At 45.1% G+C, this 19,833-nt stretch overlaps 1 protein-coding gene across 1 annotated transcript in view; it reads right to left on the bottom strand.

Moving 5' to 3' along the window:
• Positions 1-19,833, bottom strand: part of LOC126536529 (uncharacterized) — a 93,905-nt gene that overhangs the window by 7,397 nt on the left and 66,675 nt on the right. The window contains exons 18-21 of the mRNA XM_050183537.3: positions 17,797-17,976; positions 17,010-17,138; positions 16,427-16,560; positions 2,860-2,999 (exon numbers count right to left, since the gene is read on the bottom strand). Of these exons, the coding sequence (XP_050039494.2) occupies positions 2,860-2,999; positions 16,427-16,560; positions 17,010-17,138; positions 17,797-17,976 (583 nt within the window). The remainder of the gene's footprint in view (positions 1-2,859; positions 3,000-16,426; positions 16,561-17,009; positions 17,139-17,796; positions 17,977-19,833) is intronic.

Here is a 19,833-nt window from a genome sequence, read left to right as displayed (position 1 = left end):
ATTGCGTGGCCGCAGCACGCCCTATCTTCAAAGCGATCTGCGTCGGGGGCTGAGTTGATGGTCGCTCATACCTTTGTGCGTGCTGCATTCTTGCCGATGACTTTGTGTTGAAGCGAATGTTAGTAAGCTTATACGGCGGATATAACTACTATCCTTACTTTGTGTAGCTGTCTACACATTTGCTATCACAATCAATGGTTCGCATCTCGGCCAAAACTGACTTTTTTAGAGGTGGCCACGGAAAAAAATAATCGCTTAGAATTTTACCCCGCATAATGAACGCACCCCCAACTTTGCGCATACATTTCGGGAAAAGTGCACTCATTACGCGTGTAAATACGGTATTTTGGAAAACTATATTTTCACTAAATTTATGGCCATAGGTTGATTATTAAAACAGAAAATGAAGATCAAAATACAATTTTTAAAATGTTGTGCTGGAACCCCAGTGTTGGTACATCAGTGTGAAATCAAAAATTTTGAAGTAATGCCATTGTCACTCGGTAAAAGTACTTGAAACTTGATGACGAAGAATCAAGATATTGAAGAGGATAGCATTGTTTCTTTCAGCTTTTTTTTATTTCTTGCATGTGTTTCTTTTTTGCATTTCTTGGCGCTTGTGCGGATGCCAGGTTAAAAAGTAAACACTACCTTTGCTTCAACTCAACATGCACGCATAGAAACCACAGCATGCTGCAGCAGATCTAAACATCACAATACCCAGGTGAGTCAGCTGAGTTAAGGCTAACTGCATGACTAATGTTTCTGCAAGCTACCTATTCTTGTTTGACTGCATCTACCTTTCAGCGTTGGACTTTCAAATCACTCTGCTCCATCCAATCCTGCTTCAATCCCTCCTATGCTTGCCTCGCCCTGATATACCAGCAGAGTGACCAGACGAAGCCATGCAAACAAGGCTATAGCTCTCTTGGATAGAGCCCATATAGAAAACTGATAATCGGAATAGTTGGTAATGATTCATTATTATAAGAACAACTGTGCAATGCAAACAAGGCCAAGAAAGCAAACTGTCGTGTTTGCTTTCTTGTACTTTTGTTTTGCGTTGCCATTCTTATAATAAGCCCAAATAAACAGCACTGCTTTTCAAATACACAGTAGAACTACGCTCATACGTTTTGGAAAAATATGCAAGAAAAAGCAGACTACTCTGGAAAAATCTGAATGCAGTTTGAGTCAGCAGCTTCTTCGGGCGGAGCATTTCAGTGGGAGATTTGACGTGCCCATTCATCGAGAATCACTGTGACATGAGACAGCACGCGTTCGAACTAGTGGAGCTCGAGCACTCTGGGATGCGCTTTGCAATTTTAAGACAGCGATGGAAAACCGAAACGAAATAGTTGACGGGCAACACTGGAATAGGATGCCCCAATGCCGGCAGTACAAAACATGGTGCTCACTTTGCGCTGCCTGGTTGGTGGCGATAGCTCTTAATGGTGATATGTGACAACCCGCAAGCACCACTGTGCCTCTGAGATTTTCTGGTACTGGTGCTAGAAACAGAGTGCATGGCGGCATTTTCGTGTGACACGGGCAGGCAAGCACAGATGGAGCACAGCTGCCGTTGCAGGTGTCTACCATTCTCAATCACACGTGCATTGCAGCTTTTCCAGTTCACATGGAATCTAGCGCCAGAAAACATATCATGCGATCGCAGTTTGGCGATACACTGAACATTAATGCCAAAAGACTGTTTTCTGGGAACATAGTGGCCGATAAAAGAGAAGTGTAACTGTAGTTGGTCGTTTTATACATTCTCGACGCAAACGTTGTAGCCAGGAAATCACACGAAACAGGATGCTATCAATGAAGTTCTACTGTACTGAATGTTGGTGCTGAAAAGTCGTGCTTTCCGGGAATATATTAGGCAGTAATAAAGAAGCGTAACTGCATTGGATCACATTTTGTGTTCTTGATGCGAACACTGGCGCAGAGAAATCATCCAAAATGAGATCACATCAAGAAGGTTTTAATGTACTCTTATGCAAAAAGAATATTTCATCCAATGAATAAATTTTAAAATTCCGCTTACCTGAATTAAAAATATGCTTAATGCATCCACGGAAACCTAAAACCTGGCTGCCATCATTGATTACCCTATTTAAGTTTTCCACGACTGACTACAACGCTACTACGGTGGACACTACATTGTGCTAAGCAATGGTGACAAAGGCCTTAGGGTTGTCTTTCACATACAAGAGCTGTGAGTCTAAGTGAATGCCCTACCAGCACAAGCCACCTTGAAATATAACTGCGTAAAAATGAGCAATAAAGGCGACCACATTAACTACATCGAAGGAGTATCATCTTGAACAAAAAACAAATGCGAAGGGCCCCAAAGCACCACAACACAAGGAAACTGGAGAATTTAAGAGGGGACAAGACAAAAATTAATTGAAAAGGAACCTTTTACGAGTATATGAGTAAGCAGAAGTTTGTATAATTGTAAGTGAAAAGGAAGCAGCTGTGATCCTTTGTTTTGGTCGTTCTTTCTAACACATCACAACAATACACGATTTCGCTCTTTTCACCCGACGCGGCTGAGCCATCTAAAGAAATTATAAAAAGGGCTTGCCACTTTGTGGCATCGTGCAATACCTTGTTTCAAGTGCATTACTTTCACTCAAACCAAAAGATGGTACTACTAGGACATTTATAGGTTGTAGTCACCTCAGATTAATGGACCACGCTACCGTATTTACCTGATTCAGACCGTGTAGGCAGGAGATGATGTGTCCTTTTGTAAGGAGTTGTCATTGCAAAAGCTCATTCAAATGATATGTATTATTTTTATCCATTACTTTATGTGCTAAGCAAGCGGCAACAGAGCCGTATACTCACCTGCGACCATCTTGCTTCGCTCCATGACCTCCTTGGCGATGGTGTGGCTGAGAGCCAGCAGGTGCGCCCGGCGCCTCTTTTCCTCACCCACCTTGGACCGCAGTGCTTCCACAGAGCCCCGGGCACCAAGGTCCTCGTACCTGCCCGGGCAGCGGCGACAAGCACCACAGAGCAACGGCCATGTACTCACACAGTCATGCGCACACTATTGGGCTGCTGTTGGTATCCCAACATCCTCGGTCTCGGCTTTAAAGGAATACTAAAAAGATACACTAAGTAAGTTTACACTAACGAAGTCTTCTTTCAAAACTACAGTGGAACCCCGATTATATGACTTTCTCAGGACCGCGCAAGAACTTTTCATAATTTGGGTGTTGTATAATCTGACCAACAAAAATTGCATAGCTTCGCACGACAAAACTGTGAGGAGCTTCAATTTAAGCTATAGGCTAATACTCAGCAGAACTCGGAAACCAAAATTGCAGAAAAACTTAATGCGAAACGAATACTGCAGTGCAGGTGTTAATCACACTTTATTGGAGGGACTTAGCACATCATGCATCGAGATCTGCACCCGGCAGCATGCCAAAACATTTTTTTTTCTCACCTACACTGTTTAAAAAAAGACATGTCAGTTTATTCTAGATTTTCCTTGAGTCACGCGTCAAGAGCTCTGAGTGCAGCAACATTCGCAAAGAGGTCACCTATAGCATCGCCGCACGGACAAATCTCCAAATGTTGTTGATATACTATGTAGCACATCTGCAAACGTAGGCACAGGTACGGCAGCCTCTATGTCGTCGTCGTCTGAGGCGACAGCCAGCAGTGTCGGTATGACCCAATACCTCCTCACACCATCTCCCGTCTCATACAATGGCTCGTGCAAAATTGTGAGAATCGTGAGTAAGAAGTTTGGCGTGCTTGCGTGTAGACAGAAAGCTCCAAACTGCGTGCATGAACAGATGTATCTGTTATAATCTGCATGTCTTCAAGTGGCTTATTAGTTCAATCTTCGCATTTCATGCTTTCCATACGTGTTCGGGCAGTAGTCTTGGGTGATCACTTTCGGAAGTACACTTAGAAGGGCTCTGAACAGCTTTTTGTTAAAGTAGAGAAACGTATTTGAAGTTAAATTAGACTATTTTAGAAATACATTGCCGCAAAATATTCTTCGATGTATTCAGCAGAAGCAGAGTTATTGACAGTCGAATGTGCGCTATGTGCTGCTTCCGCTCTTTTTCGATGATTCGCACTCTGACGGCTATGGTGGAGCACAGTGTGCCCACAACACTCCGCCTACTGAACGTCACCGTGGCGCACAGTTCAAATTTGATTTTGGTTGTTCATATAGAAGTCACTATTTACAATTTTGACTCCTACGACATGCCAAACGCAGTTGTCCTCAGCAAGCTGCAGTGCATTCAGCCAGTAGACTTCTCACAGCACCCCACCGCGGCCGCGGTATCTACACTAACTAGCAGACCGCAGCGACATGTGACTGCAGCATTTGCTTTGGGCACGACAGGGCTAGAGTGCGCACTCACGCTCATATGCTCCAATCTGGATGTGCTATGAGGTGTGGACCGGCTTTGTCGAGCACCAGCTTGACCGGCGGATAGTAGCCACATCCAACTTGCGCATTTTGAAGCACTCTCATTACAAAACAATGTCTACCAAGACATCTAACAAGGAGCAGCCAGAAGTCAGTGTGCACTGGGAAGCTTGCGTGTGCTCCGACCTCAAGTTTTACGTGGTTTGAGGCTAGTTGAGTGTATAGAACTAGTCAAAATTAGCGAGATCCATTGGCTACGACGCTGATAAGCAAGGTGGCCAAATTTCCACGCTGGCAGCCACAGCCGAGCATAAGCAGACCTGACTTGGCTTCTTCCAGAAGCACATAATTATTATTGAAATGCGAAAGCTGTGTTTTGTTTTCTTTAACCTGTTCATTAAACTGCACCAATAAATGTACATGGTAACAGTAGGAAGTGCACTAATTCAAACACTCTTCCTGATTGATGTCAGCTAATGGTCAATAGCAGGTGCATATCGGAATCTGCTATATTATGAAATAAAGCACCCAGAAAAGAGTGAGGAGCATGCTTCTGTTGAAAAGAATGTTTGAAAGAAAGGTGACTGTACTCCACTTGTGAGCTCCACACACTGCGCACGACTGCGAAATGTGGCTGAGATGTTCACAGCAGTGTATGCAATACGTGGACCGTTTATTTTCACCAAGCCTGAGGGATGGCTCAGGGACCCTTTATACCTCAATATACTAACACAGATGACTGTGCTGTGCTGTGAAGTGTACACATACGCATTACACAAAAACATTGTGCTGTGCAGCCCTCATCATATCCACCATACCACCACCTTCCTTTCTCTTCACATCCTATGTCTGTTATTCCCCAAACCCCTTCCCCAGCGTGGAGTAGCAGGCTAGAGGCATTTCACTCAGGCCGACCTCTCCACCTTTCTGCCATTAAATATTTTCTGTCTCTCAACACAGTCGGTAAAATCTCCACTTTGGTTCGTTATTTTGAAGTTTTGTTATAATGAAATTTGATAATTTATGCAAATAAGTACGGTCGCCAATGGATATTTCTTACATGGCCCTTAAGGGGCCACTAAGTTTTCCGAGTTATCGGGCAGTTGGGAAAAGTTAGCTTGAATGAGAAAAATAATGATTTTGGTTGAATTTGAGAGTTGGCGGGGAAGGATATGGTTTCACGATACGTTGGCTATATCTTTAAACCGGCGTTACGAAGCGAAGCCAGCCATGCGTTCGCGTCCACTCCTCCCCCGCGGCTGATAGTGCGGTCCGCAGTGGGGCGACATTATCATGAAAAGCTTAAGCAGTGGGAAGCAAATGCTTCGTCTACCTCTTGATTCAACCCGTCACCTAAACTCAAAATTGCGCAACCTCCAGCACTAAACGCATGGGAAGAAAGTGCATAATGTGTGCTGAAAGTGCTACGTATGTGCTCAGCCACGCTGACAGTCATGTGCCTCCACGGCCGCATTGAAAAAGAGACGTGCACCAACCTGCCCCCTGTTCCATTCCCCCTCGCTCTCGTGCATGCTCGATCACATGACTGCACGCTCACTCCCCTCCTAGCCTTTCCCCTTTGCTCGTGCGGCAAGACAGTGCTCATCAAGCCACTATCCCTCTCGGCTCATCTTCGCACACTTTCACTCGCATCTAATGCATACAGCGTGTGAGGCACAATAGGACCTTATCGCACTGGAACTTTATACGGAACATGACGCTGCTCTGCTTCGGTGGTCACTTTTCGTCGGGGGACAATTTTCGTCGCTGCTAGCCCGCCGAGGCATCAAATGAAAATAACAGACTTTTGTCGCACGAAGTGAATAAATACGGTACGTTTTCTGCCCTTGCATTGCATGCTCTCATAGTTCTGTTTCTGACAGGTAAGTGGGCGATCTCGTGCTATTTTGGTTAAGCAGTACTACAGTAAAAGCTTGTTAATTCGGACTTCTAGGGACCGCAAATTATGTCCGAATTAACCAAATGATCGAGCGGACAACAAAAACAATAAATGCATGACTTTCATCAACAAACCTTTACTGCGCAAAGTAATCGAGGATGTTCGTCTGCTTTCGAGCAGAAACCCGCACGTATACTATTTCATGAAGTCCTTCCAGGTGCTTAGAAGCTCGCATGCTGTCAGGAGTGTCCCAACAAAATTCTTCCAACACAGCGAGGGCCTCCGTGGCTTCCTTCACAGTGCGAGGGGGCCGAGGCTGCTCCTCTCGCGGCTCCTCTTCCTCCTCAGAATCTTCGCCGTGCAGCCCGTCCCTGACAATTTCTTCTTCGGTAAGCGAGCCGGCTGTAACAACGCCGTCATCAATGCCGACGTAATCAGCGAGTGTCACCGCATCCAGCAGAACTCCTCCGAAATCCTCGCAGTCATCTCCATTGTCATCTAGCGACACTTCGGCCACTGCATCATCGCCAGGCTCACGCACAACGAAGCCACTGTGTCTAAAACAGTTGGCGACGACGTCCGCAGGCGTGTTGTGCCAAACGTAGGCAAGAATGTTGACCGCGCTCAAAAGATTCACGTCGTACTGCTTGCCGACTTCATGGCACAGGAGCATCCGTTCCAGCACACGCCTGCGGTATTTGGTCTTGACATACTGAATTATGCCTTGGTCCATCGGTTGGAGGGCCGATGTTGTGTTCGGCGGCAAGAAAACAACTTCTATGTTGTCCAGTCCGGTGACACTGTTATGCGCACTACAATTGTCCAGCACCATTAACACTTTGCGGTTCTTTGCGGAAAACTGTCGGTCTAACTTCTGCATCCAGCCACGAAAAATTTCCGACGTCATCCAGGCCTTTTTATTCGCTCGGTATTTCACCGGAAGAGCAGGCATGTTCTTAAAGCACCGTGGCTTTTGTGCCTTTCCAATGACGACAAGCACTCTGTTCCTGTCATGTTGGCGGCTAAAAGAATGGTGACGCGTTCCTTGGATCTTTTGCCTCCGATGCACGGATCTCCTTTCATGGTCACAGTCTTGTCTGTCAAAGCCTTAAAGTGCTGTTTCATCAGCATTAAATATGTCATTTGGATCGTAGGCGGCGATGTGCTCGAGCAGCTGAGCGTTCTTCCAATTGTTGGCAACGTCTTCGTTGACAGCGCCTCTTTCGCCGCACACAGTCTTAAAAACGAGGCCATGTCGCTCTCTGAAGCGCGCACACCACCCTTCCGATGCCTTGAATGCATCGATATGCATCATCAGTGCAAACTTCTCGGCTTGCGCCATGATGAGGGGTCCACTCAATGGCAGATTTGCATTACGCGAGTCGACCACCCACTGAAGCAAAGCCTCTTCCAACTCTGAATGAGCTGCTGTTCGCAGACGCTTTCGTGACGCTCGAAACTTCTCGCTTTCGAACGCCTGAAGAATCTGTTCTTCATTTTTCACATACGTGCTCAAGGTACTTCTTTTCACGTCGTACTTCTTCATGGCTTCTTGTCGAGAGAGTCCGTCCTTCAGGGCCCGCAAAATTTCCACCTTGGTAGCCAAGTCCTTCGCCTCGTATTTCGGCCGCTTCGCCGGCGTTGCCATCGGCGGAGAATGCAGTGACACGGGCGCACAACAGAAAAGCACCAATAAAGTTCAATAAGTGAGCTGCGCTAAATCCAGCGGTCCTCGGCAAAACAGCGTGCAAGGATGCAGCGCACCAACAGCAACAAAGCGACAAAATGGCCCCGTCGATAACGCCGACACATGCAAAAACAAGGAAAAGCACCCATCCAGCCACAAGTCGAGCCAATTGGATTGGATTGGCCAAGTTTCAGCCACTTGATGTCAATGGCGATGCTACGTTTGGGCAACGAGGCGTTGGTTTGGGTATCACTATCACAAGCTGGGTATCAGCTTCGGTGGCTGCCCGAAATCGTCCGAATTATCCGAGGTGGGCTGGAATCCATCCGAATTAACGAGAGTTTCGTCCCATAGACTCCTATATATAATTGTAGGGACCAGGCGCGAAGGTCGAATCATCGGATTTTCCGAATTAACGGAAGTCGAATTAACGGGCTTTCACTGTACCACTTAGTATTTTTTTCGAGCTCCAGCCAACTACAGTTTGACGAGGTTTCACTATATGTACATGATTTGTAACCTATCTGGATGTCATCCACATGTACAGAATAAAACATAGTATGTGGTATGGCAGTGTGGAGCAAATTCATTGTGATAGTAAAAAGAGTGCAGCTCAGCACACCACCTTGTGGAACACTAGCCTTTTGCATAAAAGGACAAGACAGAACGTCACCAACTCTGACACGGAACGTGCGATGGGAGAGGTAACTCTGAATCACATTTAGTAAGTTGCCTCGAGCTCCTATTCCAGACAAATCACGGAGGATTCCAAAGCGCCAAGTTGGGTCGCACGTCTTTTCCATATCTAAAAATACTGACAAAAAAAAAAAACTGTTTGTGGACAAAAGCTTCATGAATTTGTGCCTCAATACGCATCAAATGGTCAGTAATTGATTGACTCTCGCGAAAACCGCACTGGTTTGGGCCAAGCAGTTCGTTAGGTTCTAGGAAAAGTAGTAGGCAGCGGTTTATCATTTTGTCGAAGACTTTGCAGAGGCAGCTTGTTAGTGCTATAGGCCAGTAACTCGAAACAGACGATGGATCCTTGCCCTATTGCAGAATAGGAATTATGATGGCCTCTTTCCATACAGGCTGGACCTTGTCAGAAGAACATACAGCATTATAGAAGGAAAGGAACACTTCTTGTGTTTCAGAGGGTAGATACTTCAAAATTTCACATACAGTCGAACCTCGATATATCGAACAGTGTGGTGATCGCCAAATAGTCCGATATAGCCAGAATTTGATATATAAAATCCCGTAAAAAACACGTCAAAATCTTCTGCAAATCAATGAATGAAGCAAGGGCGCGATATTGTTGTTTGGGGCAGGCGTTCGGTTACGCCGCGCGCAATTGGCCTAAGCCACGCCGACGTTGTCGGCCGGGAGTGTGCGGTTCATTGCGCTACACATAATTAGCGTAGGCTGTATGGGCTTTGTCAGCCGTGCGAAGTCAGCGCAGCCTAGGCCAGTCGCGCACTCCAAGCAACAATCTCCGATCGCGCCCCAATCGTGGCGCAGTAAATACTCGAAGCGTCACACAAAGTATTTATTTATTTGGCTGAAAGTACTGCAGTAGTGTAACCTGTTTCTTAATGGCAGCCACATGCTTAAGCACAAAGTCCTCAACATAGTCTAAAAGATCCACAAGCGATAGGCTGGTGCCCTGTATTGCGCCACAGTAGTGGCATAGAAGGGCTGAAGCAGCTACAGCCTCGGTTGAAGTCGGGAGCGGGGCAACATCAGCGCTTGCGGGATCAACCTCGGCAACGTCTTTGTTTGGCCGCTACTTCTGCTGCAATCTCCATGTCCTTCAATTGAAGCATTTTGAAACACTGTCAATAACAAAGTATTAAGTGGCATCTGCCGAGGCGTCTATGAGTGAGCCTAGTGAGCGCGTACTGTCGCACGTCTTTGCGGATGCAAAGCACCAGTTTTCGCGAGGCGCAGAAGGCTCAGAGTGCGGCAAATGCAATGCGTCGTTGATGTTGTCGAACTAGCCAAGCCGCCGCGTGTGTACGCTGCTACGTTCAAATAGCACCCTCGGTTCAATTGATGTATGAAGCTTTAGTGAGCAGCAGTCGGGAACGCCCTTTGCGCCACCGCTATTTTCCAGGGTGTTGCAAGAAAGCTCACCGCCTGTCCACAAAGCGCACGTGGTCTCGCATGGCGGAGTTCGATATATCCATTTTACATCTGACCCTGTTCGAAATAAAAAATTTAAGATGCATGCAGTCTTCCTGGTGATATAGAAACCGTTCGATATAAGCAATAATTCGATATATCCGTGTTCAATATATCGAGGTTTGACTGTATTATATGGTCAGCTCCTGAGGCAGATTTATTGCAGCTGTTTAGTGATGCCTGTCAGAATGGCTCATTATATGCCTCATATTTTCTGCATTTTCTTTCCAGCTTCCGTCTTTCTATTCTGGCTTTGTATAGTTTAAATGTTTCTGGATAGTACGCTGAGCTGGACAGATGTTCAAAATGTGCGCCCAGGAAGTTTGCTTGGTCTTCCAAGCTATCACCCTGGGCATTTACCATGGGGAGTGAATATGTTTGTTGCCCTCTTACCTTATTACTGTATTTACTCGCATGATTGCACTTTTTTGTCAGAAAAGTTGACACAAATTCAGGGGTGTGATTATCACGCAGGTTAAATTTATCGTGAAAAGAAAAAAATATTTTTTTTGTCCCGCATTTGCTGTGGGATGCGGGACACCAAAACAAAAATGGCGGCCGGCGGAGCAAGCCGAACGCGCCGAACGCGATTTTTTTCTTCTCGTGAGTATTTACATGCATTGAAACAGTTTCTTCCGTATCAGTGATGAATAATATTGTTAATATCGGCAAGTTTGCGGCAATAACGTAGCCATGTCCACTTTGAGAGGACAGAAATAGATGGGCACACTTAGCTGCCAGTGACATAGAAACGCATGGCCGGCGTGCTGTGGAAACTACGGCATCTGTCTTCACTACTATCCTAATACGGCACGTTTCCGCTAAGGGTAGGCGAATATCTTAGCTGTGTTACAAGCGTCGGCACATGAATAGGGTACACTTTTAACGTATCAGTGTAAACGTGGCTACTATCATTGCCGCGCGCGATTTGTTGCATGCCCATGAGTGCAGATGAAAAGAATCAAAAGGCGCCTTTTTTGTTTTTGTTGACCACAACCATTATAAAGCCTACCCATAATAAAGGCAAGTTTGGTTGTACCTTTTTTTGTCACGGAAGTGCGGAAAGTGATGAAAGTAATGAAATGAGACATCTAATTAAGTATGTTTGGTGCGTGCAGACCGCTTGGCTTGTCTTAAAGAGTCGTTCACGTAGCATTCGACAGATGGTAAGTGTGATCATTATTAGCTAGACTTGGCACATGACATATCGCTGCGGCAAGTTCGGGGTGCGATCACTACATGGGAAATAAAGAAAATCGAATTTTTATGACAAAATTCAGGGGTGCGATCATTATGCGAGTAAATACGATATGTCCCCTCTTTTGAGGATGACAATCAAGTATGTGGGGAAATCCTGGTGTTCTCATAGTAGTAGTTCAGTTTCCTTTTGGCAGCACTGGCAGCTGCCCACCCAACTAGGGGATGCTGCAGCGCTTAATGCGCAAGGCTGCAGGTGCCAACCGTACAATGCCACTATAACCTAAGATATTATGCCAAAGGGAGGGCACATACACAAGGTTAACCCAAGCCGCCTAGGAAAATTAGGAAGTGACAAAAGAGAAAAGACGATAGAAGAGTAAAAGAACGAAGATGGAAAAAAAAAGATTGAAGATGGGGACAGGAAAAGGCGACTTCGATTTCCTCTAGGTGGGTTACTCTGGAGGTGCCGTCTACGTGAAGCAGAAGCCAAAGCGAAATTCAGGAAGTTCGGCAAGGGTGGGACGACAAAAAAAAAAAAAAAAAAAATCTTTCTTTTTTTCTTTTTTTTTTTTCTCGGGCCTTAGCCACCTCAGAAACAGCTCTAAATGGCTGCCAGTACACTCATTAGATGTCTCGGTTCTCGTGCTGGGATCGAACAAGGCTCATGCGCGCATGTATAGTTCAGGAAAGTACTACGTCCCATGAGCCACCACTTTTTCATTCTTAATATGCTCCCTCGCATAACAAGGATGTATAACACGGAAGCTGAATTAAGAAAACCGGCCAATATGAAACGCATGTCTCGATGCAAAGCTCACTGTTAGGCCTACGCTTACAGCACAAAAAAGGCTTGGATTTAAATCTGACTTCGTCTAGCTACCTCGCGCATAGTGAGTATTACGATCATGGCTGCGCTGCATGACATTTTCATTCGTTCGTTCTTTCTTTCTTTTTATCTTTTTTTCCCATTGTTCTTGCATTATGGTTGGGACACATTTTCGGAAGATTTCTGCCGTGTAAATAAAATCTGGAGGATTGGTCATAATTCGGAAGTCTCCCACATAAATGAGGAGAATTGACAGGTATGTGTACTGCCTCCACCTGGGGCCTTAACGCTCTGAACACCTGGCATCGGCTCAACCCCCAGGATCCCCCTTTCCCCGGACACAGCTAAGCAGCGCATGATTACACACAGGAGGGTCCAGCCCTCGTGTGCTTGGGTACATGGTGTCGCAATACACCAAACTCCTGCTGACGCAGAAGCCCTTGCAAGGAGTCAAGGAGAGTAAGGATAGACTATGGAGTCCCTTTCCCTCACTTCACCTGTACCTTCTTTGCGACTGTTTCTTCATGCCAATACTCAATGTTTACTAAGGGAGTGATGCTTGATCGATGGCTTTCAAGGGTATAACACATACAGTGCACATAGCTTGTATAAACCAGAGGAAGTGGGCATGTTGAAATAATGCAATACGTGGGAACATATCCCATTTCACGTCAAGTGGCTATCTGTCAGGTGACTGCCACGTCATATCCCGTATCTGTCATGTTGAGTGGTTATCAAGACGGCAGCTGAGTGATTTAACTGACAGTGCAACCGAGAATTCTTTAGCAGTGTGGAGCGGCACTTTACACGCATCCATGACGGGCACATTTTCGCTATCAGAGTCGGGCTCTTCGTCGCCTAGTACATCCAGTATTTCGTCGTCGTTGAGGCGACTGGCAACGGCAACGTCACTATCGATGTGGATGTATTCGTCCAGCAGGACGTCCGGAGGCAAAAGTCTGTAGAAGCGACTGTCATCTTCCTCAGCGTTTTGGTTAACATCTACATCCCCGGCTTCCAAAGAATCACCGTCACGGACAAAGCCGCTGTGTCGGAAGCAGTTCGCAATTACTGCGGGCGGCGTGTTGCTCCACACATGCGCCACTATGTGCACTGCACTGAGCACAGTTACCGTATTTACTCGCATAATGATCGCACTCGCGTAATGATCGCAGCCCTGAATTTTGTCGTCAAAATTCGATTTTTTTTATTTCCCGTGTAATGATCGCACCCCGAACTTGCTGCAGCGATATGTCGTGTGCCAAGTCTAGCTAATAATGATCGCGCTTACCATCTGTCGAATGCTACGTGAACGACTCAAAACAAACCAAGCGGTCTGCACGCACCAAACATTCTTAAGTAGATGCCTCATTTCATTACTTTCATCACTTTCCGCACTTCCATGACTAAAAAAAAAGCTGCAACCAAACTTGCCTTTATAATGTGTAGGCTTTATAATGGTTGTGGTCAACAACAACAAAAAAGGCGCCTTTCGGTTCTTCTCATCTGCACTCGTGGGCACGCAACAAACCGCAAGTGGCAACGATAGTAGCCACATTTACACTGATACGTTAAAAGTTTACCCTATTCATACACCGACGCTTGTAACCCAGCTAAGATATTCGCCCACCCTTAGCGGAAACATGCCGTATTAGGATAGTAGTGAAGACAGATGCCGCAGTTTCCGCAGCATGCCGGCCATGTGTTTCTATGTCACTGGCAGCTAAGCGCGCCCATCTGTTTCTGTCCCCTCAAAGTGGACATGGCTACGTTATTGCCGCAAACTTGCCCATATTAACGATATTACTCATTACTGATACAGAAGAAACTGTTTCAATGCATGTAATGTACTCACAAGAAGAAAAAAAAAGCGCGTTCATCACGCTCGGCTTGCTCCGCCGGCCGCAGGAAACGCAGGACGAAAAAATATTTTTTTTCTTTTCGTGGGAAATTTAACTTGCGTAATGATCCCACCCCTGATTTTGCGTCAATTCTACTGACAAAAAAAGTGCGATCATTATGCGAGTAAATACGGTACATCACATTTTTTCTTTGCCTCCATACAGAGCAATACGTGCTCAAGCACTTGTCTTCTGTATTGGCCTTTCACATACTGAATAATTTCCCTGATCCAGAGGCTGCAGGGAAGCCGTTGTGTTAGGCAGCAAAAAATGCAGCTGTATGTTTTTCAGACCCGACACATTATTGTGCGCACCACAGTTATCTAGAACGATTAGCGCTTTGTGCGATTTTGCACGAAAGCGGCAGTCCGGTTCGCGCGGCCAGGCCTGAAATATCGCTGAGGTCATCCACGCCTTTCGATTTGAGCGATAGTCTACGAGAAGTTTCTTTATGCTTTTGAAGCATCTCGGCTTTTCTGCTTTGCCAATTATCAATAGCGGTAGCCGCTCCGTGCCAGTCATGTTGGCAGCCAGCGAAACTTATTCTGTCCTTGCTTCGTTTACCGCCAATGCAAGGGTCCCCCTTAAATGTGATGGTTTTATCCGGCAGGGCTTTGTAGAAGAGGGTTGCCTCATCTGCATTAAAAATGTCACAAGCATCATAATTGGCTAGGCGTGCAGGTGATCCGGCCCTCTAATCTTCGACAACGCTTTCATTCACAGCCCCTTTCTCGGCGCACACGCTTCGGAAGACCAGGCCGTGTCTTTTCTTGAATTGGTCGATCCAGCCTTCCGATGTCTTGAAGTCTTCGATGCTGAGCTTCAGCGCATACTTTTCGGCCTGTGCACAGATAAGGGGGCCACTCAAAGGCAGCTGTGCGTCGTGCGAATCGACAATCCATCTTAACAGTGCTTCTTCAAGTTTCGGGTGCACTGCCGTTCGCAGTCTCTTCTGTTGTCAGCGAACTTGTCACTGTTGTATGCCTGAAGAATCTCCACTTCATTTTTCACGTACGTGCTGAGCATGCTTCTCTTCACATTGAATTTATTCGTTATGACCTGCCGAGGCATCCTTGCTTTCACGGCTTTCAATATTTCTACTTTCGTTGCCAAATGCTTCGCCTCATACTTCACCCGCTTCGGTGGGGCACGAGAGCACATGGTGGTGCAGCTAGGCGCGACAACGAATCGATGAGTACACATACGATGTCAAGAAAAAACGAAGTATAAAAGGAAAAAAGAAAAGCGCAAACAAAATTTAACACACATACACACACAAAAAAGTTCCGCCGTCCTCGCACACGCACCGGATGCAAACCGATAAACACGATAAAAACGACAACGAAAAAAACTGCACCCACAACCGCACAACTGCGCAAGCAAAAGACAATGTCGGAAATGGCGGACAGCAATACAAAGAAAAAAGCATGTACGTATAAATTACGGTTGCTAGCATAGACCGATAACTACTGTGCCGATAATCATAGCGATGCAGAGGTAGTGCCAAGCGCTAAAAGCGACTGCAAAGCCAGAAGTACGTCATTGCCGCCGTGTTTTTTGAGACGTAGGTTTGTCTATTATGTAGCAATAAAATAAACATGGAGGCCTTGACATATTTCCGGCCTTTCGGCACTCCCAGCACATGCAAGCATGGCCTTTGAGATCGGCGCACGCTAAGCAGAGACACCATCACTGGAGGTGCGATTTTAGCACTCCCTAGTGCCACCCGATCCTATATGCCTCACGTGCCTCTGAGCTCTGCGAACTGTCCGAATTAACCGAAGTACGACCAAATATGTCTGAATTAACGGGAGTTTCGTGCCATAGGCTTATGTACATGTTTGACGGGACCAGACGGCGTGTCCGAATTAACCAAATTTTTTTATTAACGGGGGCCGAATTAACGAGGTTTTACTGTGCCTTCAATTTCACATGACTAGCACAAAACTCATCGGCATCTACAAGTGACAGCATTTGAGGCATAGTGCCAAGAGCTCTATCTAATCACAGCGCAAAAGCACAGCAGCCTGTCTACTTGTCCGGTGCTGGTCACGTGAAAGAGCAGATTAAGTGTATGGGACTAGTGGTAGTGCCGCAGAGCTGTTCGAATTATTGGTGTCCAATTTATTGGTTGGCGACTGTATTGATTAGTTCACGAAATGGAAGTTGGTGAAAGGTGACGCACAAGTGCCACTTGTCGCCTGTGCCAGACACACACGCAGCAAAAGCTCCTGTTCAAAATTACATAACAAGAGTGAAGCTGCAACATGCCGAGTGTTAGCCCTGAGGATGTGCATTAAATAAAGGTGGTAAATACCCAACAGTTTCCGTAAGCATCTTGCGAATGTTGGCCGCTTTGAGGCTTCTTCGAAGCTGCTCCACAGCGGACACATTCTCGGACTCCACCTCAATGTACCGCTCGGGAATGAGAATCTTCTGAGGCAGGCCAATCTATAAGCAATGAAACAGAACAATGGTGTGAAAATGCAAACATGAATCAAGATAGAGATAAAGCACACCTATTGGCAGATTTCTTGGACATGGGAGTCACAAAAATGCACAAATAACTGGGTAGACTGAAATCAGATGAAAAATAAAAGAAAGAAGCCAATTTTATAGACTGCAGAAACTAGAGATGTTGATGCAAGAAAGTCCTCAATACACAATTTCTTTTTTTGTTTAACTTTAACTCTACTGTTTTATTGCCACAGTCACTGAACAATGTGTATTAGAATCGCAACAGGATCTAGCTAGCTTGCGCCAGTTGCAGTATTACAGTAAGATGGCCGCGCGGAAAAAAGAATGTGCATTTTTGTGAACAACTGCCACATATGATTCAACTGTGTATGACGTGACAACAATATGGCCTGCACCAAACAGGAAGCCTACGCTGTGCCCACCTGCATGTCGATGGTCTGTTCGTCGAAGACTTCAGACTTCTTTATAGTAGAGCGCACAATGTCTGGCGTGTTGACTGTCCTCAGGCATCGCTCCATGTCCATGTCATCCCGTGACCGCAGGCCAGCAGGCTGCATCAGCAATGTGCACAAACTGGGTCAAATGGAGACTAAAAAGAAACACTAAAACAGTTTACACTGGTGATGTATTCTTTCAAAACTTTAAGTGGAGATATGCTGATTACTAGAGAAGAAAATTAATGTCAAGCTTTTCGTCTTCAAATTTCGCATTAAAACCACAATGCTTTTATTTTAGCATGATGTCACAAATTTCAAGGAGTGTTCTTTATTTTTCGTATTTGAGCCCAGTGTACTGAAGAATAAGTTATTCAAACTTCTTAGGTATAGGCTCATTAAGAACAGGAAATATTGTTCCATTACCAAAACACAATTAATTACAAAGAAAGAAATGCTGTGAAAATCCACGACTTCCCAGCAACCTGGTGCTGAAAATTCAATAAGGTATCACCAGCAGTCTTTTGCTTATCTTCTTGCTCACCAAGCCTCCTCTGATGATAAAAACAACATCTTCAGTATTCTAGAAAAGCAAAGTAACAATGTACATACACCACGTCAGTGTGCATAGTGGCCATTGAAAAATATGTGCACGCTCCCAACAAGTAAATAAAAGGTTATGGCCCAGAAGAAGGGCAGACACTGATACCACACTCGCCGAAGAAAGAAAAGTGGTTCACTGGAAGGCACAGTAAGAGGTGAAGAAGGTGTTAACCATTTTAGGCGGTGAATGCTGCTCCAGGAAAGGATGGCTCCCAGAGATGGTGTAGTGGCGACGCTTGTTGCGACGAGACTCGGTCTTCACTGGCGTGCGCTGGCCACTAGACGTGCTCTCTGCTGACGACGACGAACTTGTGCTTCTGCCTTCAGAGCTTGAGCTGTCCTGAACTGGCTTCTGTGTACGAAGTCAAAGGGTTGTAATAAGGAAAGAACGCAAGAGCTCTCGTATGCAGTCCCACCGACCTTAAAATTTGATGTACTATAGTTGAAGCCAAAAGAGACAAAAATTTCGTGAAAAATACCACAGGTTTGTTTTAGTATTGTCAAGGTGTCGAGTGCTTATTTTTAAAAAGTGCAGTCTGTTCAGTAGGGTTCTGTGAACATATGTTTTGCCCTATAGTCATTAGAGAAGGAATTGCTTAATAAGATTATTTATGAAATATTCCCATAATGGCTGCCAAAATTTCACTTGCTATTATAAATTGGTTCTATAGAGGGTGGCGCTGCTGCAGGTATGCATGAAAAATTAAAAATCGGGCTCTAGAAATTCAGTCAGCGATTGTTTCTGTACCCTTTTCAAATAAGTTTTGACCTAAATTGGGTGCAAATGAAAAATCATAAAATTATTGATGTCAATACAACAACTGTAAATAAGCTCTAAAGATCAGGCATTTTATGATAAACTAGTTAAAGTTGGCAGATGCATATGGCATTTAAATGGATAAAAAAAGAAAGAAAGTAAAGCAGGTCATCAAAGGAAGGCCAGTTTCTCTTATACAACTTCATGATATTTGGTAGCCCTGCACAGGTTCTGCCAATCATTCTAGCCACAGTTTTCAGTGCCTTAATTAACACAATGATAAAGTATGGACCAGCCTACACCAAGTACTGCTGCTAGTCACTATGTGGGTTGTAATACTGTTTCTCACCAGGACTGTTCACATCTATATGGCATTGTAACATTTTTTTTTCAAATGAAATACTGAATTTCTCTCCTTCCCATGCACAAAATGTGAAAGAAGAACACAGTGGAGAAACTTATAACTTGATAAACTAAGCCTTTCTAAGCCCAGTTGCAAGTAATTCTGATAAATATTAGGCGATCAGCGAGCAATGATAATTTTACTAGCATGATGTGACACCCGCAGACCGAACGAGAGACAAAACAGGTAAAACATTTGAAGTACTATGAAACAAAGCGTCAAATATGCCCTATATGGCTCATTTTTGCAGCTGAAGTGTGCAAGCTCAGTAAAATTCTTTTATGCCAGGTGACATCACTGCTGATTTATTCTTGTGCACAAGAGTGCCGCAGCCCAGCCAGATGTTTACATTGCAGAGACAGACAGGCCAATGAGCATGCCACCTTCACTGCTGGTGTAGTAGTAGCGTGCGCAAAGCTTCTGGCCCCCTCACACTTGGGAAACAAAGCTAAAAAATGTTGACGTCACGGTGGCACCAAACGTGGCTGAAATTATCAATAAAATTTAAGGTTCTCCGATATGTCTAGACTTTCACCCTGCAAAGAGCCAACCACAGGAATGGTAGGAGTTTTCTGGCAATGTCCGCGTAAATGCAGACGACAACACATAGTGCATAGCGTATATGCAGAAGTTTCCTTTGGCCACCACATTTTAGGGACAAGGTGGCAAGCTCCCCTTTACTATTGCTGCATCTTAGTCAGGTGAGCCGATGAGAAAGAGCGAGGCAGTAGAGTAGTCGAGCATTGCACAATGCTTAAAGCGGCACATAAACACTTAAACACAGTACACAGTCTAAACGAGTTGGCCCAGAAAGATGGCAGAGAGCTCACTTCCTGCTAAAAAAAAAAGAAGTGACATAAATTACTTCTCCTGAGTTGTTTCCTTCCTCCACTTATTTCTTTGCAATAATAAGCTGGAATCTATGATTACTGCAAGAACAAATGGCAAATATGACATACAAGAACGAGGATGCTTTTCTAGTAAAAGAGATCTTGCAGAGGATTAAGCTTCAGAGTGAGGCAAGTAAGAGAAAATGTTTCAACATCAAA

This window comes from Dermacentor andersoni, chromosome 4 (assembly GCF_023375885.2).
Source record: "Dermacentor andersoni chromosome 4, qqDerAnde1_hic_scaffold, whole genome shotgun sequence".
NCBI lineage: Eukaryota > Metazoa > Arthropoda > Arachnida > Ixodida > Ixodidae > Dermacentor > Dermacentor andersoni.
Note: the sequence above shows the minus strand (reverse complement) of the source record. Positions and strands in the feature narration are given on the sequence as shown.